At 33.9% G+C, this 22,725-nt stretch overlaps 6 protein-coding genes across 8 annotated transcripts; 3 read left to right on the top strand and 3 right to left on the bottom strand.

Moving 5' to 3' along the window:
• Positions 1–726: 726 nt before the first annotated feature.
• LOC105830473 (actin, clone 403) lies at positions 727–3,691 on the bottom strand. The gene is made up of 4 exons (XM_012669803.3): positions 3,373–3,691; positions 2,920–3,298; positions 2,566–2,801; positions 727–2,140 (listed from the first exon to the last, which is right to left on the bottom strand). Exons 1-4 carry the CDS (start codon positions 3,496–3,498, stop codon positions 1,751–1,753), a joined length of 1,131 nt encoding a protein of 376 aa, XP_012525257.1. The 5' UTR covers positions 3,499–3,691; the 3' UTR covers positions 727–1,750.
• Positions 3,692–4,946: 1,255 nt separating this feature from the next.
• On the bottom strand, positions 4,947–8,878 carry LOC105830474 (histone acetyltransferase KAT2A). Of its 3 annotated transcripts, XM_036291937.1 has the most exons (6): positions 8,828–8,878; positions 8,542–8,735; positions 7,498–8,460; positions 6,857–7,417; positions 6,037–6,782; positions 4,947–5,866 (listed from the first exon to the last, which is right to left on the bottom strand). In XM_036291937.1, exons 3-6 carry the CDS (start codon positions 8,457–8,459, stop codon positions 5,673–5,675), a joined length of 2,463 nt encoding a protein of 820 aa, XP_036147830.1. In that variant the 5' UTR covers position 8,460; positions 8,542–8,735; positions 8,828–8,878; the 3' UTR covers positions 4,947–5,672. The 3 variants fall into 3 exon arrangements, with proteins under 3 accessions (XP_036147830.1, XP_036147829.1, XP_028047689.1); XM_036291936.1 differs by lacking the exon at positions 8,828–8,878 and having other exon boundaries at positions 8,542–8,810; XM_028191888.2 differs by lacking the exon at positions 8,828–8,878 and having other exon boundaries at positions 6,037–6,761; positions 8,542–8,809.
• Positions 8,879–10,189: 1,311 nt separating this feature from the next.
• Positions 10,190–13,413, bottom strand: LOC105830477 (histone acetyltransferase KAT2A). The gene is made up of 5 exons (XM_012669806.3): positions 13,083–13,413; positions 12,013–12,981; positions 11,371–11,931; positions 10,570–11,294; positions 10,190–10,440 (listed from the first exon to the last, which is right to left on the bottom strand). Coding segments are annotated over exons 1-5 (2,451 nt in total). The 5' UTR covers positions 13,085–13,413; the 3' UTR covers positions 10,190–10,246.
• Positions 13,414–13,565: 152 nt separating this feature from the next.
• Positions 13,566–14,616, top strand: LOC105830472 (transcription initiation factor TFIID subunit 10). Its single transcript, XM_012669802.3, has 3 exons — positions 13,566–13,928; positions 14,090–14,154; positions 14,264–14,616. Exons 1-3 carry the CDS (start codon positions 13,818–13,820, stop codon positions 14,463–14,465), a joined length of 378 nt encoding a protein of 125 aa, XP_012525256.1. The 5' UTR covers positions 13,566–13,817; the 3' UTR covers positions 14,466–14,616.
• A 452-nt stretch (positions 14,617–15,068) lies between these two features.
• LOC105830478 (hsp70-binding protein 1) lies at positions 15,069–16,843 on the top strand. The gene is made up of 5 exons (XM_012669807.3): positions 15,069–15,374; positions 15,451–15,688; positions 15,773–16,175; positions 16,242–16,479; positions 16,584–16,843. The coding sequence occupies exons 1-5, from the start codon at positions 15,331–15,333 to the stop codon at positions 16,792–16,794; spliced, it is 1,134 nt and encodes a 377-aa protein (XP_012525261.1). The 5' UTR covers positions 15,069–15,330; the 3' UTR covers positions 16,795–16,843.
• A 142-nt stretch (positions 16,844–16,985) lies between these two features.
• On the top strand, positions 16,986–22,057 carry LOC105830476 (putative glutathione-specific gamma-glutamylcyclotransferase 2). Its single transcript, XM_012669805.3, has 4 exons — positions 16,986–18,597; positions 20,701–20,736; positions 20,842–21,104; positions 21,240–22,057. The coding sequence occupies exons 1-4, from the start codon at positions 18,439–18,441 to the stop codon at positions 21,508–21,510; spliced, it is 729 nt and encodes a 242-aa protein (XP_012525259.1). The 5' UTR covers positions 16,986–18,438; the 3' UTR covers positions 21,511–22,057.
• Positions 22,058–22,725: the final 668 nt, after the last annotated feature.

The following is a 22,725-nucleotide window of genomic DNA, read 5'->3' as shown; positions in this document are numbered from 1 at the left end:
TCTTGTGTAGCTCTTTTTGATATTTTATAAATTGTACATTTCTCAATAATTTAACATCAAAGAATTATAGATATTCTTCACAAATTAATAAATACACTGTCGCAAGCGAATCGCGTTAACTCCAAAATTTACAGTACAAATGTACTGTATAGAGCTATAGAAAAAAATGCGCGCTTCCTTTCACCAACAAATTTTTTGACGAAAGTAATATCCTTTGCGAAAATTTGACCTAATAGAATGATACATGAATTTTTTTGCCAAGAAAACATTTAAGTATTCAAAAAAAATTTGTAAAAGAAATTTTTTTTTTTGTACATATTGTACATTTGTTGGATTACAAACAAGATTGTTATAAGCAGTATCGCTGTAACTTTTATTACTCCTACGCTTATTGAACATTAAACATTAAAATCAGGAGAAACTAAACTTGGATAACTTTGGACATCATAAATAATTATAAACGAACATAAAATCATCGATATCGTAATTAATAATTTAATTTTATTGACCCGAGATTCAAAATTGTTTATAAAACGTTCTATCATAATCAGTTAAAATTAATCTGACTTAGTATTATATGTTTAACGAAAAGAAATTTTATGTATGTTAATTTTTCACAAATTCTTTGTTGTATATTTAAATATTGATATCTGTTAATAATCATTTTACAGTTCTGTCATGATAAAAAAATTATATATATCAAATTTCAACACCTCATCCTAGATGAATTGTGATAACTCTGATTTTATTTGCGTTAAGAAAGAACTATAGTCTTACCAATATGAGGGATCGACGCAAACAATAATTCAAGCAGATGACAATATATTATTTTCGCACATTTCAATCTGCTACATATAAGATAATTTTTTAAGATGTCTGATCCATGATGATTTATCTTGAATGAATGAAAATGAAAATTGTATATATTTTTCTTTACAGATAAGTTTTTTTACGTTCTACTTTTTAAGGTAGATATATGTAAGATTCTGTAAGATGTATTAACCGTCCATGAAAATTAATAGAATTTCATGAACAAAAACAGCATTTGATGCTATGGATGAAACTACAAATGTAATTATCAACCTCTTGTAAATAACTTTTTTAGCTGTGGAATTATTATTAAAATTACTAATCGAGTTCTTAGTACATTTAAAAAATGTATGCGACACGTAACGTTCTATGAAGAAGAATACATATAAATTATTATTTTTTAATCTATATGCGTCAACAGAGAATTTTGTTACGTCGGCAGATGTATTGTGTGTCAAAAGTTGTATGACAGTTTCTAAGAGGAACGTAGGGAGAATTAGACTCTGCAGTGTCACATTCGCCTTAAGCGTCCTACTGTGTAATGTAACATCGAGTACATTTTAGAAATAAAAGACATTGAATCAATGGCTCCGTTCGATGTGCACAAATTCCGAAGTGTTTTAAGTAATAAAAAAATATTCATTTTTAATTGAAGCTTGTATATGCGAACGCAATAAAACGAAGATCGACGATTATCGAACATAGAAGCCGTTCGTTACGAATCAATTTTCAAAAAATGTCTACATTTAGCAAGAGGTAAGAAAACTATTGGTGAAATAAACAATTATTTTTCAAGAAGCATAAAGAATAAGAAAATAATATGTAAGAAAAGAATTATTACTCGGATAATAAATTACTACTCAGAAAATAAATATTCTTTTATCTTGAATATGATTCTAAGGATTAATATTGGTCGAGAAGCGTTCTGAATGATGGCATCTCAAAAGCACTTTCTGTGCACAATAAACGGACCTAATTCGTCATATTCCTGCCTAGAGATCCACATCTGCTGGAACGTGCTCAAACTAGCGAGAATCGAGCCGCCGATCCACACCGAATATTTCCTTTCAGGCGGCGCGATTACTTTAATTTTCATGGTGGATGGTGCTAGTGCCGTTATCTCCTTTTGCATCCGATCAGCAATGCCCGGATACATGGTTGTACCGCCCGAGAGTACCGAATTGGCGTATAAATCTTTGCGGATATCGACGTCGCATTTCATGATTGAATTGTACGTCGTCTCGTGTATACCACAGGATTCCATACCCAGAAAACTTGGTTGAAACATCGCTTCCGGGCAGCGGAAACGCTCGTTGCCGATTGTGATGACCTGGAATCAAACCGTTACCCGTTACGGCTTCGTCCACTGACCGTGCAGCTAGTCAATCCATGACGAGTTAACACTCGCTCGACGCAAATGCGTGCGATTAATAATGCTAATGAGAACGTATACTCCCTCTTTCATTATCGTTATTCATTACATTTAGATTACAACTATGTATTTGTATCTAGAATTTACATTATTTTCAAGTCAACTTAAAATTAGCCCTGTAAAATTGACATCTCAATTAAAAAATTTTGGTAAATCAAAACACAATCTGATTCTTTCTCAAAAGATCTTGGTTTTTTTGTAAATTTTTTTCTTATTAAAGAACAAAATTTTGGTCGCTATCGAGAAGCTCTCGTTTTGATTACATAAAATATAAATATAGCATTTGTAGACCGAATTAAGTAACGCATTACCGGATACCATACCTGGCCATCCGGTAACTCGTAGCTCTTCTCTAATGCAGTCGATGCAGCAGCTGTCGCCATTTCGTGCTGAAAGTCTAGGGCCACATAACACAGCTTCTCCTTGATATCGCGTACGATTTCACGCTCGGCGGTAGTTGTAAAGGTGTAGCCCCTCTCTGTCAGAATTTTCATCAAGTAATCCGTCAAATCGCGACCGGCCAAATCCAAGCGCAAAATCGCATGAGGTAGGGCGTATCCTTAAAAAAAAATATATATATATATATATTGCGATATCAAGCATCACGGAAATTGATACTGATTCCTTTTAGATCACATGCATTAACGGGTGCTATCGAAGCAAACGAGGAGAGATACCTTCGTAAATTGGTACTGTGTGAGAAACCCCATCGCCACTGTCCAGCACTATACCAGTCGTACGTCCTGACGCATACAAAGACAGGACAGCCTGAATGGCAACGTACATAGCCGGAGTGTTGAAGGTCTCGAACATGATTTGCGTCATTTTCTCACGATTAGCTTTAGGATTCAAGGGGGCCTCTGTCAACAAAACGGGATGTTCCTCCGGCGCGACTCTTAACTCGTTGTAGAACGTATGATGCCAAATCTTCTCCATGTCATCCCAATTAGTGACGATACCATGTTCTATAGGATATTTAACAGTGAGAACTCCTCGTTTACTCTGCGCCTCGTCGCCTACGTAACTATCCTTTTGTCCCATGCCGACCATAATTCCCTAAAAATACTTTTTAATTAGAATATACTTAATTACGTCAATTTATGTAGTTCATTTATCTGTACTTTTTATACCTGATATCGAGGTCTTCCAACAATGGAAGGAAATACAGCTCGAGGAGCATCATCCCCGGCAAATCCGGCTTTGCACATTCCTGATCCATTGTCAATCACCAACGCGGCCACGTCGTCGTCACACATTTTAAAGTAATATTAAGCGGTTGATTTTACAGCAATGTCGAAACAAAACGCAAATTGTTTAGCAAACAAATAAGTAGCACAACCGAGAGACTAGATAGTACAACGTTCTCGCGTGGCATTGGCTTCTGAAGCATTTCTTCCCAGAAGAGTTGCTTTATATGAGCTCCCCTCCTTCTGTCTATAGATCCACGTATGTAATAATCTGCTTTTATGTGATGTCCTTAGAAACGAACAATAACGTTTCAAATTGATTTAATAAATTTCCTTTACATTACATTAGATGTAAAAAGAGTACTTTTGCTTATCATTAAAAAAAATTACAAGTTAATTGATTTTTGATCAAACTTGTTTATAAATGTGTAAATTACATAGTGAATATATTAATAACGAGAATATAATCTGTAAATATAATACATGATTTTTAATAGTTAACACATAGTTTTTAACATAAAAATAATGCGCGCAATAATATAGATAAGAATATATTTAAAAGTATGTTTTCATTTTTAGAGATACAACAGAATGTAATACAATGTATTAAATGTATTACAATCGTGTTTTATCGTCACATATTAAGAAAAAAAACAGAATTCAGATAGCATTTATTTCTTACTCTTTATAGAAAAAAAAATGTATATACCCTTTTAAATAAAAGACTTAATTGCTCTTTAATGTATACCAATTATAACTGGTACCTACTTATAGTGTTATCCTCAATAAATGCATGAAATTCTAGCGTAAAGTAATTAGAGCATACATTTTTCTGCGTTCCCGCAGTCACATTGATCTCTCTGCGTTTGAAATCTATACTAAACTGTAATCTTTTTAGACATAATGTGCAGAAAGAATGTAATTTCATTTGCAAAAATTTTTCGACCGAATAAATTTTTATTCAGAGATAAAATGTCTTCTATCATTATCTATTTAAAGATAGATTTCCAAATGGCAAGTAAAATAAATCGAGCTAAAAAGATTCTATGAGTTATGTTCAATTATTAAACATAGCTATTATTCGTTCAACAAGTCCTTTCCAAATATGTCACAGATTAACAAAATTAAACAAAAAATGAAAAAAAGAAGGAAAGATCAACGGAAAGGTTAACGGGCTAAAAAGTCTTAATTGTTCTAAATTGTCTTTCATAAATGTGTGCACTAATCATAGATAATCGAAGTGCTCGCGGTTTCATGAAACATATTTAAAAAAACGATGTTACATATTTTCAGCAGAGACTATAGTATAATTATATTGGCCCTTTAAAAGTTTTGTTATTAATTTTTATTAATTTTTATTAATTATAGTAAGTATTATAGAATTTATTAAAAAAAAAAAATTTATCAATTTATAATAACATTATCAATTACCAAAATTAATATATATACACATATATATTAATTTTGATAGGATGTAACGCAAATTTGACTTCTGTTATTCTACTTTATTCTCGTCATTCCTAGATAACAAGCTTTATTCCTTTAAGAATACTTTACAAACGTGCATTACAGAGATTTACTGTTCCGTAGATTGATCACTCACTAGAGCGATTTTTATAATTACTGTATTACGCTCCTTAATTAACTGCTCGACTAATGATATTAATTAGGCTGTGAAATTAAGTATCCAATTCGGTCTGAAGTTTTTGCATAAACCATTCTTGATATTTTTAACACCATAATGCTATATAATGTAACTTAGTAAAAAGGCCACATATAAATAATTCGTATAATCAATATGTGAAATATATAATTAAGATCAGACAGATCTGCTCTGCACTATATGCATTTAAATACACATATGTACACGCGCGTTACACATTCGATTAACGTGAGATATATAAATGCTCAGAATAGGTATATACGTATCTAAAGAAATCAATTAAAACAAATGTAGTAAATGTGACAAACGTTGCGTTTTAAAAAACAGAAAAAATGAGAAACACTTGAAAAACACGCAGGACTACGGAAATAAAAATTTTTTTTAATCTCTTTTTTAATTATTTTGACATGCACTTCCACACAGTAGATATTTAATTTAATCTTTATACAAATATTGCACAAAAAGCAATACAATTTCAAGATATGACTTTCTTTGTAAAGCGATAATACTTTATAATAAGAATAAATTAGGAAGTTATCAATTGCCAACATTGTCATTTATTGTAACAGTCTTAAAAGTTCTACTTATCCCAGAGTCCGACTTCTTTCATACGCGTTTGAAAGTACTTTTCCAAGGCATTGGCACAACGGTAATATTCAGTGTCAGGACTGTTATACAATCTACAGTTGGTGAAAATCCGTAACATGTCCGCTATAAATAATCTTTTTATTACATAGTATCCCGAATTCAAGCGATCTTGCATCGTCTTGAGATCTATAACATTAATAAATATATTATTATATTTCAATCTATCATACTCGATTGGCTTCAGATAATAATTAGGTTAATAACAAATAATACTGTATATTAATTTTTAATCATTTAAATATGAATGAATAAAGATGTATGAATAGAGATGCTTTCTTCTTTTAAAAAAAACTCACCCATAGGATATTTTATGTGATCATAGTAATCTGGAACATCATTTTTATCTACAGGTTTCAAAAAAGGCCACGCTGTACTGTGTTTTTTCACACTGTTCAGAACACTATTTAACGTATTACATAGAGAATCTGGTACATCTAAACTCGTATCCATTGGTTCTGGACCTTGCATTCCTTTTGTCACACCCCTCGTTCTAGTTTGAGCGCAACTTTTCCATCCGGTTTCATGAATTCCCGGAATACACTCTATGGGAATGCCTCTTAGACCCTCCTTAAAACACGTTAAGCCAGGATGCACTTTCTGTATTTCCTGGTGTCTCTGGTGAATCAGCTTTTTCACTATTTCCTTTTGCTTTCTGATAACTGCCGTAAATTCGGTATATACAATTTTCGGGTTTAACTCGCAATGCATTAACGTCGCTCCTACGTAATATTTTATATATCCCTGATGTACCGACTTCGGCAGTTTTATGTCCTTACTAAATCCCTGCTTCTTAAAATATCCAATGGCAAAATCATCCGCGAATGTAAGAAAGTGCAGTATGTTATTCTTAATGTGATAATCCTTCAACATGTTCATTAAGTGCGTCCCATAGCCTTTTACTTGCTCGTGACTCGTGACAGCGCAAAACACTATCTCTGTAAAACCTTGACTTGGAAACATACAAAAACAAATTCCACCGATTGGACGACCATCCTTTATCAAGGCTAGTGTTTTATGCTTTCTGTAAGATAATACATGAATACTGTTATCGCATGCATAAATATGTAAACTTATTTAACACGCTAGATACTTTGATACAAGATTTTTGTTACTCACGGATCAAAAACGAGCTGAGTAATGTATTCCTTGGGTGTTCTTGGCAATTGATGGCTGAATACATCTTGTAGTCCTATCAGCCAAAGCATAGTCTGCTTAGACACTGGTCGTGTAAGGCTATTTCCGACTACATGAAATTCTATTATCTTTTTACTTTCTTCCATCTTTGCAGTTTCATCCCGTGGCACATTTGGTGGAAATACTGCATCAGAACCAGACATATAATTAGTGTCATTAATAGATGCAACAATTTCAGAAATGGTCTCATCTGGCAGATCCTCAAAAGTTTCTTCGTTTTTTCGCCTCTTCGCGTCAAGACGACTTTCGGCGTTCGGACGTTTCTCCTGGATTTTCTTAATTCCAGGACTAATATTTATTGTTGTAAAATTATCTTTCTCATTCGGGGTGACAGTAACCTTTTCAAATTCTCCAGTTTTCCTTCCTTGATGAGCCTTTGATTCCAAGGCAGCTTGAAAATGAGAAGGCGGAAGTTGCTTAAAATCAGGATCCCAAATGGGAGAGTTGTCAGAATAAATTTCTCCTTCCAACAATGAAAGAAACCTTGAATACAAAAAATTATAACTCGGCTTAATATCACAAAGTTACATATATAAGAAATAGAAAAGAAATTTGAAACATACTTGGGAAAATGAGTTAAAACTAAAACTCTTTTCTCTGGTGCTATTCTGTCTCTTTCGTTATTACATTTATCCATTAATTGTCTGCAAACTGATCTAAAGACAGCTTGTAACAGAGTTTTTCCAAAAACCAAAGGTGTATCGTAATGCGGCAAGGAGTCACAGAATGCAGGCACATGACAAAAGACGAGCCAGCGAGTATAATTGATTTTGTAAGCGGGAGCTTCATCCGCACTAATTGTCAATCGTCTGGCACTGGGTGCTTCAAAATTCCAAAAATTCAGGCAGTGTAAAAGCATTTTTGCCATATCATACATAACCAGGCATTCTCTTGATGGCAAATGACTAAATTTATATAAAACAAAGTTTGTTACTGCTTTCGCTATGCTAGGTCTTTCGAATGGTGGCTGTCCTAATGGACCTTCCACTGCTGGCTTTGTCATAGATAGGATACAATTCCTCAACAATTTGTACAAATAAATATATACTTTCTTAGTATCGGGATCTGTTTCTCTGTGCGTACATGCAAAAATATTGTCCGCGTCGATAGCCATCCCTAATAGTCTATTAATTTCTTCCTCGGAACGAACAGGTAGATGTTTGATATGATTCTCTAAAGAATGGGTGCACATTTTACACAGATCGAAAAAATTTATAACTGGCTGCTGTATCTCGCCCTTTGGTGATTTCATAATCGGGTGTGCATTTTTCCAGCCTGTACACTTGCATTCCTCCGCTTGACAAGCACTGTAATTCGCAAGCTTCAACAATTTCTTTTCTTGCGGCCAGCTGTACGTCTGCTGCTTGCGTTGGTGTATCCTTTGAAGATTACTTGTTCGATTTACTTGAGGCTTAGTTGAATTTGCATCCTTGTTATTACTTTCTTGTTGCAAGGTACTGGTGACAGGTTGTCCAGGCTCTTCCGAAGAAGCTGCTGTATGAGAAATGACGTCCTCGGATGCCATTCTGAAACAAGTTGTACGTGAATCACAATCTTGTGGTATTAGTAATTGTAATAAAAAAAAACAATATTTCGAAGACACTTACGCGAATTTACACACACATTACAAATTTTCTTCTCGAATACAAGAAATCAAATTGCAAATTTTACGTAAGTCAAGTTAATGTTTCTACTCTCGCCAATATACTCAACTATTTGATAATAATAGTTCGATTTAAACAAACAATCACGATATCTGCAGAATTCTCACGCTGTATAAACCAGCATTCTCTATGATTCTCTACAATTTATTATGTTATTATTATGTCGACATATATATATATATATGTATATCTACATATGTATATATAAATATATATGTATATAGGACACTTTTTGACAGATCAGGTTAGGTCAGGTTATATGAACTATCCCCTAATGCTTTCTACACACTACTCATATCAGCTGCGATATTCACTGCCAGTACTGTACATATATGGAAATTCTACAGTGTATGTGACGTAAACTATAGATTTTCAATACTGGCAGTGAATATCGGAACGCAGCCACTGTTACATTGCATAGTGCTACACCAGGAAATGTGGCCACGCGATGGGACAAGTCACGTTCACGCACTAGCCAATTGCTTTACGTTTTCTGGAAATAATATTAATATATACTTTAAGATAAATTTCATAAAAATTATTTATTACATTAAAAATATTTTTATTCTTAATTGCCTTAAATTTTTATTTTTAGAATATATATCAATTTTGTTACATGTCCTAAAAATATGAATTTTAAAAAGTTGTGAGCAAAATGGAATGGCACGGAGGAGTCGAAAGAAATCAGAAATAATCGAAATATATGCCTTCCGAAGCTTCGAAAATTTATCAGAGATTATTAGGAAATACAACAGAAAGAAGATGGTATCGAGAAATAACATTGCGCTGTCGATTAAAGAGACTCGAAAAATCATCGGAGTTATTGGGAATACAGAATGAGCGAAGAAGTTATCGGATTTCTTGTAATCTCCTCGCCTAATATGCTTTGTTGATATTTCAGATAAAATTCGTGGCGCTCGAAAATCCGGAAAATTTCGTCCGAACTATCAGCAAAGCATATTAGGTGAGGAGGTTACAAGAAATCCGGTAACTTCCTCGCTCATTCTGTACTCCTAATAACTCCGATGATTTTTCAAGCCTCCGATCGACAGCGTAATGTTATTTCCCAATGCCAACGTCTTCCTCCTGTTATATTATATTTTTTTAATAACCTCTAATAAATTTTCGAAGCTTTGGAGGCACACGAAACTAATGGGAGGGAGGGGAGAAGGAAAAAGAACAGGGTACGTATGCTCGTTTGAAATTTCGTGTCCAAGGATTTGATAATTTTATATTTTTATATAACTATAGTAGGATTATTACATTGATGATCCTCGCATACTGAATCCGATGAGCAATGAGTAAAAAACGATTCAGTAAAAAGTTTTTCATAAATATGTGTGTATATATATATATATATATATATATATATATAAAATATACGAAATACATAATTATATATGAAATATGTTTATATATCTTTACACCAGTTTCTTTTTAAAAATTTTTATTCAGTATTAAGGAAATTAAAAAATAATAAAATTATACTAAATTATACTAAAAAGATAAAAATTAATTTACAAAATAATTTTGGCGCATTTTTACAAAAAGTTAAATATGAAAGAATTGTGCTAAGTAGGTAATGGAGGAATAAATAATAAACACATTTATTATTTTTTTATTATATCACAAGACACTCTTAAAAAGTCTACTTGTCCCATAGGCCTATTTCTTTCATGCGCGTCTGAAAGTATTTTTCCAGAGCATTGGCACAGCGATAATAATCGGTCTCAAGACTATTATACAATCTACAATTTGTAAAAATTCGTGTCATATCTGCGATAAATAATCTTCTAGTTACATAGTATTTGGACTTTAAACGTTCTTCCATAGTCTTGAGATCTGCAATATAAGAAATCATGTAAGGTTCTTAATTTGTTAATATATTTTTTCATTTTAACATTATTTATTTGTTAATATTTTACTATCCAAAAGCATTTTGTCACTTTAATATGTACATTTTCTGCTTACCCATCGGATATTTTATATGATCATAGTAATCTGGTACTTCGTCTTTGTCCACAGGTTCCAGGAACGGCCAAGCCGTGCTATGATTCTTCACGCTATTTAGGACATTATTCAAGGCGTTATAAAGAGAATCTGACATATCTGTGCAATCTACGATTTCTGAGAGCCCTTGTGTTCCTTTCGCTACACCTCTTGTCCTCGTTTGAGCATAATTCTTCCATCCAGTTTCGCGAATTCCTGGAATGGATTCGACAGGAATGCTTTTCACACCATCCTTGAAGCATGTTAAGCCCGGGTGAACCTTTTGTATTTCCTGTTGTCTCTGATAAATTAACTTTTTGACGATTTCCTTTTGTTTTCTTAGTACTGCTGTAAATTCGGTATATACTATTTTAGCATTTAATTCACAATGCATCAATGTCGCTCCTTCGTAATCTTTGATATATCCTTGATACATTGACTTTGGTAGTTTTATATCTTTACTAAATCCTTGCTTTTTAAAGTATCCGATAGCAAACTCATCGGCGAACGTGAGAAAATGTAGTATGTTGTTTTTAATGTGATAATCTTTCAGCATATTCATTAAATGCGTTCCGTAACCTTTTACTTGCTCTTGGCTCGTAACAGCACAAAATACTATTTCGGTAAAGCCCTGAGTAGGAAACATACGAAAACAAATACCGCCGATTGGACGACCACCTTTTATCAGGGCCAATGTTTTGTGTTTCCTGCGTTATAAATAATGAATTATTACTAGACAAATTCTTACAATAAATTAACATATTATTTTCAAATAATACTCACGGATCGAAAACAAATTGAGATATATATTCTTTAGGCATTCTAACTAGTTGATGACCAAATACATTATGTAATCCTATTAGCCAAAGCATAGTCTGCTTAGACACAGGCTGTGTCAGGCTATTTCCGACAACATGAAACTCAATAATTTTTTTACTTTCTTCAATTTTAGCAGTTTCATCTCGTGGAACATCTGGAGGAAATACTGCATCGGGTCCACACATATAATTGGGATCATTAATAGTCTTAACAATTTTAGCAACAGTTTCGTCCGACAAGTCCTCAAAAGCCTCTTCACTTTTTCGTTTCTTTGCATCAGATCGTCCTTCGGAATAAAAACGTTTTTCAGGAAGTCTTCTTATCCCAGGACTAATATTGATGGTCGTATAATTGTCCCTCTCGTTCGGTGCAACAGTGACTTTCTCAAATTCTCCTGTCTTTCTTGTTGGCTGTGCCTTTAATTCCAAGATAGCATGCAGCTGAGGTGGTAGTACTTGTTTAAATTCAGGATCCCACATAGGTGAATTATCGTTGTAAACCTCAACTTCTAGCAAAGAAAGGAACCTTAAATGAAAAAGAATTGTGTAGTAACTTATAGTTAAGAAAAACAGAAATCTATACAAAGAGAAAAGATTCAATATGTACTTGGGAAAGTGTGTTAAAACCATAACTCTTTTTTCTGGCGTTATTCTGTCTCTTTCATTATGACATTTGTTCACCAGTTCTCTATAAAATTGTTTGAATACAGCTTGCAACAGAGTTTTCCCAAAGGAGGAAGAAGTGTCGTGACGTGGTAAAGAATCACAAAATGCAGGTACATGACAGAAGACTAGCCAGCGAGTAAAATTAATTTTGTAAGCAGAAGCGTCACTCGCATTCATTGTTGCTTGTTTGGCACTGGGTGCTTCAAAATTCCAAAAATTCACACAGTGTAAAAACATTTTTGTCATATCACATATAGTTTGCCATTCTCCTGGTGATAAACGACTAAATTTAAACGTAATAAAGTTCATTACTGCTTTTGCTATGCTAGGTTTTTCGAATGGTGGTTGTCCTAATGGGCCTTCTACGGCTGGCTTTGACATAGATAAAATACAATTTCTCAACAGTTTGTACAAATAAAAATAAACCTTTTTAGTATCGGGATCTGTTTCTCTATGTGTACACGTTAAAATATTGTCTGCGTCGATGGCCATTCCCAGTAATCTGTTAATTTCCTTATCAGATTGAACTGGTAGATGCTTAATGTGACTTTCCAAGAGGTGATTACATGTCTTGCATGGATCAGAAAAGTTTATGAGAGGTGGCTGTATCTCTCCTTTTGGTGATCTTACAATTGACTGCATGCTCTTCCAGCTCATACATTTACACTCCTCCACTTGACAAGCACTGTAATTCGCAAGTTTTAACAATTTCTTTTCTTGTGGCCAATTGTACATCTGCTGCTTGCGCAGTTGTATCCTTTGTTGATTACTCGTTGGATTCACTTGACTCTGTAGCTTAGTCGAGTTTGCATCCTTATTGTTACTCTCCTGCGAGGTACTGCTAACAGGCTGTTTAATCTCCTCCGAAGAACCTGGTATCGTACGAGAATTGACGTCCTGGGATGCCATCCTTAAAATAATCATTATGTTTGTTATATATTAAAATTGTAATTATGTGTAAATCACTCTCTAGTCGTATCAATAATCATAAAAATAATTTTATTAACTTACATCAAAAATTTCTGTTATAAACAAAATCAATTGCAATTTGACGCGAATCAAGCTAATTATACTTTCATTCCCAATTCTATCGTTGACTTATGTATTGTATAACAAGTATTTCATAATATTATAAATTAAGTGATCAACTACAATATTTATATGTTATATTTTTGCTAGTATAGCCACATTTTTTATAATTTGTTGGTATCGTTGATTTAAAACACGATGCTTCGATCAGGGTTAAGTTAGGTTATATGAATTATTCTACACCACCGTCCACCATGTTCTATACTGTTCTATACATGATATTTTCGTGTATAGTCGGTTAGCTCGAGTTTAATCGAGTGTAGATAGTGTAGATATAAGCCAATTAGGCAAGCGCACTTGACTGATGGAAGCACTTGATTGGCTGTGAAGTGGCTGTAATTTCTACACTAGCTACACCCGAAAATATTAGGTGTGTGTGTGTGTGTACGCGAGTGCGTGCGAGCATCACTGTACAGTGCTGTACAGTTGTACACAGTGCATCACAGATCACAGTGCATACAATTTACTGAATTTACGCGTCCATTGTGTGTCGCCTATGAAGAAATTTTCTTGTTGTCACGTTAAAAAGTGCTACTTTATTCTCTAAAAAAGATATTTAAAAAGAACAGAAAACCGTGAAAAGAAGCGAATTACAGAAACGGCTTTCGTGAATCAAGTTAAGAGTTCATAGTAATTTTATTCACGTTACGCGGAAAAATGGCAGAGAATTTTGGAAGGGAAACCCCACCGCTTTACAACGAAGAAATCAAGACTGCGGGACAACCGTTGTCGGATTTTCTTCTACAGTTGGAGGATTATACACCTACGGTATTGATTCACTTTATTTTTAAGTAAAATTGTCTAAGGAAATAAATCTTGTTTTGGACCATTAATGTGAATGTTTACCATTTCACATTAAAGGAATTACATGTTTTATTAATATTAATATTAGATTAGATACTTAATATTAATATTAATATTAATATTAGATACCTGATGCCGTCACCGAGCATTACTTGCATACAGCTGGTTTTAACGCTACCGATCCTAGAATGTAAGTACAAATGTGATTGTTTAATTTATTGGTTTATATTGGTTAAGAATTTTGTTAAATCCATTTAATTTATTGAATAATATTGTTATATGAGTTATTGTTATTTCAGAGTACGCTTGGTATCCTTAGCAGCACAGAAATTCATCTCGGAAATTGCTAACGATGCACTACAACATTGTAAAACACGCGGAGCCAATCAAAATTCAAAGACAAAAGGAAAAGACCGACGTTATACTTTGACTATGGAAGATCTGACACCAGCAGTTGCAGAATATGGCATAATAGTGAAGAAACCACATTATTTTGTTTGATTGGAAAAGCTATTTAATATGTTTACATAAAATCACATAATATATATATATATAACTGCATTAGTGATAAGAACTTTTCATCAAGAATTTATGTATATAAAAATATATATATAAAGATTACAATAAGTCAAAATATATTAATTTGAATATATATTTGAAACATTCTTATTAAGAACGATATTGCAATATAAACAATTATATATATATATATATATATATATATATATATATATATATATATATACACACTACATACATACATACATATATCTGATTGTCATTGTATCCTTGTACGAACTTAGCATAAGAACTTAGAAAAAATAAGTATAACATAATTAAAATTGTGTAGTACTGTGACTATGTGTATTTTAATATTTAAATAAGTATATATAAAATATCCATTTTTGCTTATTAATTTGAATAAAACACATGTATGTTAAATCAAAAGATATGGTTGTACAAATAAAGCTTTTGAAATAAAAATGCTTAGACTGTATCATCTCATCTAATCAAATTTTCATGATGCTTTATTTGTTGTAAATTTTCTAAATTAAGATGAGTTAACTGGGGTTTGAGTCTCTGCTAACTAGGGTTCGAGTCTTCGCTAAATGGAATTTGAGTCTCGGCTAGGTGAGGTTCGAAACATAACAAATAGTCACGATACAATGAATATTTAGATACGTAACTTGGATTTCACATACGTTCACAATTGTAGTGCAACATCTCGCATATGAAGAATTTCATGAATATACAGAAATATAAAATTCCATAAAAAGAGATGCAATGAATCAGGATAAGTATAAGTAGTTGAGTCGTGGAGAATTGATCGTGAAGCGATTGATTTCGAACAGTGTTGATTTAGTTGATGGGTACATCACTTGCTAAACAAAGTAGCATAAAAATGAGCAAGTATGTATTTACAGTTTCCTGGTACTAAGATTAACCTAACCTAACCATTTTACATAAATATGATCTCTTATATCAGTCCTGAGAATAGAGAACCGAAAAAAGATGCCAAGCAAGGTTATTCGAAAAGCAGTACGAGACCGCTGTCTATTGAAGGTCCCTCGACTTCCAATAATGTTGAGGAAACCCCACCGCAACCGTTACTGAATCAACCAAGACAACCAACTAATTTACAAGGTTTGCTAAAATATGCTATGGATGCAGCACAATCTGAGGATTCAGAGAATAAACCGCCAGTCTATCCTTTGGACGAAGAGGTATGAAATTCAATTTAAAATCATATGCATTATGTATGTGTTTGTCATTTATTTGTAATGGGATATATTATTTATATGTTGTAGAAAAAGATATTTTTAGACAAGGCGTTATCATCGTTAACGGTGAATGTAATAGAAGAACTGCAGAAAGCTGTACAAATCTTATCTAATGTCAATAATCTACGAGCAGATGATGATTCATCAGAGTATGAGAGTGTGTTGGAAAGAATGGCCGATTTTGTAGACAATATCGATATAGCCAACGACTTTTACAAGATTGGAGGCTTCTCGGTATTTCAATCATGTCTGAATTCCTCACACAGCAGCATCAGATGGCGAATAGCCGATATTATCGCAGAATTGGCGCAAAATAATCCATTTTGTCAAGATAAGCTACTAGAGGCTGGAGTATTTCCTGTATTATTGTCCATAATCGATACAGATCCATCGGAACAGACTAGAATAAAAGCTCTGTATGCAGTGTCATGTACGTGTCATTATAGAACGACAGAAGGCACAGTCTTTTATTTCATTAATTATATTTTGAATACAGGTATAGTCAGGGGACATCCAGCATCATTAAAGTATATGGATACACATGATGGTTATTCGGTGCTTTTACGAGCAATGCAGAGCCCAGTGGAGAAACTACAGATAAAGTCTGCATTCTTGCTTTCCAGCTTGTGCAGTAAGCACGATTCGAATAACATAAAATATACTTTGGTAAAAATGGGATTCATAGAGCAAGCGGCAGGATTGTTGGGTAGAATAAATTTACAGCCAACAGTCAGGTAACATATGTCTATAGAATTTCAAGAGAACCATGATTTTTAACATTATTTCCCTTCAGTATACATATGTCCGATATAAATCAAATAATTTTTCTATATCGTAGGGAACAATTACTGAGAGTACTCAGTAGTATGGTGAACGACAACTTCTTACCGGCGCTGAAGGAATGTCGCCGATCACAATTATGTTTAAGAGCCACTTTGGAACAATTGTTGACGGAATTAAAACCAGTGGAAAATCAGGATGAGATAGATATGTGTTCTGAGCTCCTGGACAAAGTGTTTTCCGAGCCTGATACGAATCAAGAGAGATAACGAATTTGTATCGTAATCTTTCCGCTAAATAAATGTTTTATAATTCTGACATTTGTCTATAATTACAGTATTCGAATAATTTATAAGATCAGTTTGCACCAATAGTGTAATCACAAGTTCAGTTTAACTTTCTATATTTTTTTCTAATTGTAAAAATTAGAAAGTCGAAAAATATACATTACGACGTAAATAAAATTGTTTTTAAATATATATATATATACCATATATACTAAAACAAATGGAGCAAAATATTTTGTTTCGCAAACCAATGTGTTTAAAAGATAAACTTTTGCCCTGCAATCAACTAAATTGGACAATTGATGAAATTTGTTTTTGAAATCTATCACGTTCTGAATTTTAAGGCACATACGCGTAACTTCCTGTATTTTAAACACGTGAGTATAAATCAATTGTCTCCGTCGTGTACCTTGATAATACCGACCCGGCGTTTTCGCAGATTAATTCGATCAACGGAATACTTACGCACATCCGGTGCGTCAATCAGGCGGTTCGTTTCATCATCCATCCCCACCATGATCTCTACTGGCGTGTACTCTGCTACTTTTCTCTGTCTTCCCCGGCTCGCTGTACTCTCTCCCCGACATCTTTCCTTCTTCCTCCTGTTGGCGCGCGTCTGCTCTAGTTCACCGAACGGTAGCCGGCTAGCACAGTCAGCCGGCAGTTCTTACCGGACTTTGTCAAGTGTCACTCGTTCTCCTATCAGGATCCTCCAGATGTCTCGAAGATATTCGAGTGACACGATTGAGATCACGGGACGATTGCCGGAAGATCGATCTTTTCGGAGCGGATTTCACCAACCAATTTGATCCAAGATCGATCTTGAGGATCCAGCGCATCACTATAGAGTAGACACGTGTTTGGCCAGGATGATGGCGAAAAAGGAGCAACTCCTATTGTCGTGGTATCCCGCCGATTACTTGAACCGCCACGCGAATTAACAAATTGAAATCACCGCTGCGAGCTATCCAAAGGAGAAGTGAGGGATCCAGAGACGCAAACGCTTGCATCAGCGCGATGATCGAGGATTGATTCAACGAAAGTGTCGAAAGTGAAATCTCGTCAATTCGATGTAGTGTCGCTGATCGATAAAGATCCGGAACTAAGGAACTGCTCTCCTGCAACAGTAGGACAGCTAAATCTTCAATAGTTTCGATAGAAACAATCTTTCTATACACATCGAATAAAGGAAGAAAGATATATATGACACTATTCGAATTGAAACGGATTTTCTATCGAGAGACACGGACTCAGAGAATCCGAACTTTTAGAGAAATTGATAATTTAGAAAAACTGACAACTTAAATAAAGGTGTATCAATGCATAGTTTTTAATTTAATAAGGGCATTTACAAAAAGAAATCTATGATTATTTTCTAACAACAGGATTTAGATATATTATTACACGAATTCTTGACGACAGATGTGGAAATATATCGTGAGGCACTGAGTCTTGCTTAAAAGCCTTGCACTTGAAGAATATTACAAGATACACAAAACGCACAAGAATATTGTAAGAGATAAGGAAAGAGACAAGAAAAAGATAAAGGGGAAAGAATAAAGGAAGAAATAAGGAAAAAATACGGGGCGCTCATTATCTGACTTTCTTTTTTGCAAGAGAACAGAGATGAATTGCACGCAGGAAGACGAGCTTTGGGTATTTGGATATGGGTCACTTTGCTGGAATCCTGGTTTCTCGTACATAAGTAGCACAACTGGCTTCGTGAGAGGTTTCAGCAGGCGATTCTGGCAGGGCAACACCACGCACCGTGGAACGACCGAAAAGGTAAGCTAAACTGACCTTTGATTCTCCTCGTTATTCTTCTTTAACTATTGTCAAGTACCGCATTCGATGACCATATGAAGTCGATTCATATTTAAAAACCTGCCTGCGTATTCGGTAGATGAATTGAAAGAGACAAATTTATTTTTGCGAAACAAAATTGTGTTGAAATGTTTTTCTTCGATTCTTTCTTTTCTCATGAAGGCGGATTAAAGCTTTAAAAGATAACTTTGATACAATATTTTACAAATATTATTATTATTATCTATATCATTTTACACTGTAGCTTTTTACGTATTAATTCTCGATATCGTGTATCTTTAGTTCATATATGATAATAAAGATCGGAGCAGCTGTACGGACTTTGAGTAAAGCGAAGATCCGTGGCAACGACCTATCGATACGATAAAATAGCAAACAAAATTTCAATTATGAATAAGAGTCTCTAATTAATTACACTCATAATCAGAGAAAAAAGAATGCGTCCTACATTCGCCATCGCTATGTTTACACATGGCAGTATTAATTAATTCCAAAATATACATATAACAAGCTACAGTAATATTGCGTACATTTGTAAAATGTACATGTGATAACATTTTTAGATGCCTGCAAGATTGACAATTACATTTTTTTAATTTAAACATTTTCAGCTTAAGGTTAACATTAACATCTACTGCAGTCATCCTTGACGGATATATTTGCAGTATTAATATACTTTTGCGTATAAAAAGATATCTCATACATTATGCACGTGATATTTATTTCGAGTCATTTGCGGACTCTATTATTATATCTGAATTTTATTACTCTCGCCGGCGTGCATTCTTTTTCTGACGCTGGCCCGATTCCAAGCGAAACGATACATTTTTCTTGATTGATTTCTTGACATTGATCATTCACGTGGCTTGTCTCGACTTGATAAGAATCAACACGTACGTGATTTTGATAAAATTGCGCGGAAAAGAACAGAATTTGAAGGACGTCTGTGTGCGTAACGTGCGCGAGTAGTAAAAATAGCATGCTCGAAATTTTGGTCCCTCTCTTTGTTTCAACACGTGCGAGAAAACTCGCGGGCTTTGTCACTTTCTTCTTTGTGTCGTCTTTGTTACCATTTTTCCTTTTGAAAAATGATGAAAGAATATATATCATTTTTACCATTTATAAAATTATTATAGATACATACGATATAACCGTCCAATATTTTAATTATTTATAAATCAAAATCGTAGATGAACAATGAAATGTATTTTATTTTTAACATCCGCGTCTTACGGTACAATATATTCTTGATATAGAGTTTCTCAACGACATATATTTCTCTCTCTCTCTTCACAAGTCAACCACGTGCTCTGCCGTGCGTCACCGCAGCAAACAACCGAATTAACCCTCGCAGATCTTTAAAAAGTATAATCACATGTACAGTATTTTTATAGAAACACGGATCTCATTGACTAAGCGATATATTAAATAAAAAAGGACACACATATCGCGTGTAGTTTTCAAATTGATTTTTGACAGATCTATAGATATTCAGAAAATCACTGCTTTTTATTTGAGTGTAAGATTTACGCAAAGATTGTGTCCTACACTTCTAGAATATCTGAAAAATTTTATTTTCCTCTTTTGTGGAAGAAGGGGCGAATGAATGTTGCGGTAATGCGTTTTGTATTACACTTACGGATAAATTACATGAAATTGTATATACAGCCAGTTATAAACCAGTAGTAACCGATATCCTCAAATGACAGATAAGCTTTGTGTCGCAGATTACTCTTTGTTTCGCATCTTCGTTTTGCGTTTTGCAACAGTGCGATATGTACTTTTTGCTTACAAACAAGTGTGTATTACGTGATATGCAAACATATGCACGCGGTGTAACAATAAATATCATTTAAAAAATTTAATAAAAACCTAATAAAAATTTAATGGGTATATGGGGAATTAATATATGCTTCCAAAGAAATTATTCTACATACAAATTTTGTTCCACGTCAAAAAGATTTTCAAACACAATTAATTTAATTCTTTCTAAATGATTTCTCTCGTATTTTAATTTCTGGACAAGATCGAATATTATATCGTTGTAATCCCTTTATGTTACAGCCTGGGCGAGTCGTCACTCTAATTGAGGACAAAGAGGTATGTTTAATTTATAATTTATAATTACAACGCGTTTCGTCGCGATATAAATCTCACATATGGGAATCACATGCGATATAGGTACTTTTTTTTATTCGCTGACAGGCTATGGTGCATGGACGAGCGTTTCAGCTTCAGGACAGTGCGGCGCTATCTTATTTAGAAAACCGCGAATGCTCCTTAGGAGGATACCTGATGACCATCGCGACGTTTCACAGCCGGGATGGGAACAGACAATTTCCAGTGGTAATTTACATCGCCACCAGCAAAAACGAGCAGTGGCTCGGCGACGCATCGTTGCAGACTATAGCGCACCAAATCACCGAATCTTCTGGCTCGAGCGGACATAACGTCGAGTATCTCTTACGGTAAGAGATAACACTTGCACAAGTTATCTCTTTTTTTTTTTAATTTAATAACTGTCTAATACTTGACACGTCAATAATGTTACAAGTTATGTAATAAGATGATAAGAGTATCTCTGTCTGATTGTGGTGTGACAGCTTGGCGGAGTTCATGCACCGTTATTTGCCAGAGGCGCACGACGAGCATCTCTTCACGCTGGAAATGTTGGTACGCTCGCGAATAAAGGAGAAGAGCATGTGCCTGATGACACTGATGGGAAATCGCGACTTCGACATCGACCTCGACGAGGATGCTCACGCCGAATCGGCTGTTCCTATGGATCAGGAAGTTAACGGGCGATCCAGGGAGAACTCTTTCCAGTTTAGCGCGCGGATTCCGTCCAAGAGCTTGCGTTGCGTAAAAATGTAGCAAATTCTCATGTAGAAAGAGAGATTGCAGCAATGTTGTAAAATGTCCGCCTTCAAAAATATTGCAATGCAGTATTCACTCTTTATGACAATGTTGCTGCAACCTTCTGTGCTGTGTAAGTTAAAATGCACGATTGTATGTTTAAACTTCGATCGCATATCCGTACGTATGTGATAACGAATGACGAAAGCGACAGTTTATTTTCTTAGAGAAACGTGCAATTCGAGTACAAATTTCCAAATGTATATAACGCGAACTAATAACGAAATCACATTCTCGTAGACATTGCATGAATGAACTCGAACTTGAAGAGCAAATAATTATTTAATGAAAAGCTCAAGGAAAAGAAGCTACGGTCTAAATTTAAAAGAATTAAAAGTAATCAATTGCAAATTTCTTCGAGAATATAATCTCACTGTTGATATATGTCTCTCGTTTAGAGGATATACGTATAAACGTATTTGTGAGACGGCTGTGTTAATTTTGTATTACGTAACGTGCTGAACACGTGCACGTGTCTAAATAAATTTCTTTATTTTGTCAACTACTCTATTATTAGGTATTATTCTTAATGTAGGAGCATCATTTATCCTGTTATTTTAAAACACTGAGAATTATAACCGTGGAATTGTAGATAATGATAATGAAAGTCATTTCTTTAAAATCGTAAAAATTTCAAAGTCCGAGACATGAAGAAAGGAAAAGATATTTGCAAGTATTTATGTGCGAAGCGTTTATGAAAGACCGTTTGTTTTTTTGTTTTAAATATTTAATTTTAAAACGTATTGTAAATTTATTATGATATTGTAAATTTATAATTTATTTAGACACAGACGTTAATTTAATTACACACTGACACATTTCATACATTGTATATATATTTATTTCTTTAATAAGAATTATTTTTTTAGAAAATTTGCCATGTTTTATAAACATGCAGATATAAATTATTACATAGAATTTTAAAATAGTACTCAGCTCTTCTCTGTGAAAGATAAAAAGTACAAATTTTTACATTTTTAACACTCGTCGATAAAGTAGGAAAATTATTACTTGATCGATTTTGCATCTGTAATCTTAACGTCGATAAAATTGCTACCTTCTTTGAAATTACTTTTAATAATTATATTAAATATATTAAAAAATTTTTTACATACATATGGTTTCTTTTTTGTTAAACTAATATAAAACAATGTTCCCGGTCCTCTTATTTCG

The sequence above is a fragment of the Monomorium pharaonis genome, chromosome 9 (genome assembly GCF_013373865.1).
Source record: "Monomorium pharaonis isolate MP-MQ-018 chromosome 9, ASM1337386v2, whole genome shotgun sequence".
Taxonomy (NCBI): Eukaryota; Metazoa; Arthropoda; class Insecta; order Hymenoptera; family Formicidae; genus Monomorium; species Monomorium pharaonis.
Note: the sequence above shows the minus strand (reverse complement) of the source record. Positions and strands in the feature narration are given on the sequence as shown.

Coding starts and splice junctions, on each gene's coding strand:
- LOC105830474 (XM_036291937.1), bottom strand. CDS start 8,459: ATGGCATCCGAGGACGTCATTTCTCATACAGCAGCTTCTTCGGAAGAG. Junction 7,418..7,497: donor GTTTTAACTCATTTTCCCAA/GTATGTTTCAAA, acceptor TTTGTATTCAAG/GTTTCTTTCATTGTTGGAAG. Junction 6,783..6,856: donor ACTCAGCTCGTTTTTGATCC/GTGAGTAACAAA, acceptor ATGCGATAACAG/TATTCATGTATTATCTTACA.
- LOC105830477 (XM_012669806.3), bottom strand. Junction 11,295..11,370: donor TCTCAATTTGTTTTCGATCC/GTGAGTATTATT, acceptor TTTATAACGCAG/GAAACACAAAACATTGGCCC. Junction 10,441..10,569: donor TCATATAAAATATCCGATGG/GTAAGCAGAAAA, acceptor CTTATATTGCAG/ATCTCAAGACTATGGAAGAA.
- LOC105830478 (XM_012669807.3), top strand. CDS start 15,331: ATGGGTACATCACTTGCTAAACAAAGTAGCATAAAAATGAGCAA. Junction 15,375..15,450: donor AGTAGCATAAAAATGAGCAA/GTATGTATTTAC, acceptor CTCTTATATCAG/TCCTGAGAATAGAGAACCGA. Junction 15,689..15,772: donor TCTATCCTTTGGACGAAGAG/GTATGAAATTCA, acceptor TATATGTTGTAG/AAAAAGATATTTTTAGACAA.
- LOC105830476 (XM_012669805.3), top strand. CDS start 18,439: ATGAATTGCACGCAGGAAGACGAGCTTTGGGTATTTGGATATGGGTCA. Junction 20,737..20,841: donor CTCTAATTGAGGACAAAGAG/GTATGTTTAATT, acceptor ATTCGCTGACAG/GCTATGGTGCATGGACGAGC. Junction 21,105..21,239: donor AACGTCGAGTATCTCTTACG/GTAAGAGATAAC, acceptor GTGGTGTGACAG/CTTGGCGGAGTTCATGCACC.
- LOC105830473 (XM_012669803.3), bottom strand. CDS start 3,498: ATGTGTGACGACGACGTGGCCGCGTTGGTGATTGACAATGGATCAGGA. Junction 3,299..3,372: donor TTGGAAGACCTCGATATCAG/GTATAAAAAGTA, acceptor AAGTATTTTTAG/GGAATTATGGTCGGCATGGG. Junction 2,141..2,565: donor ACGAGTTACCGGATGGCCAG/GTATGGTATCCG, acceptor GTTTGATTCCAG/GTCATCACAATCGGCAACGA.
- LOC105830472 (XM_012669802.3), top strand. CDS start 13,818: ATGGCAGAGAATTTTGGAAGGGAAACCCCACCGCTTTACAACGAAGAA. Junction 13,929..14,089: donor TGGAGGATTATACACCTACG/GTATTGATTCAC, acceptor TATTAATATTAG/ATACCTGATGCCGTCACCGA. Junction 14,155..14,263: donor AACGCTACCGATCCTAGAAT/GTAAGTACAAAT, acceptor TTGTTATTTCAG/AGTACGCTTGGTATCCTTAG.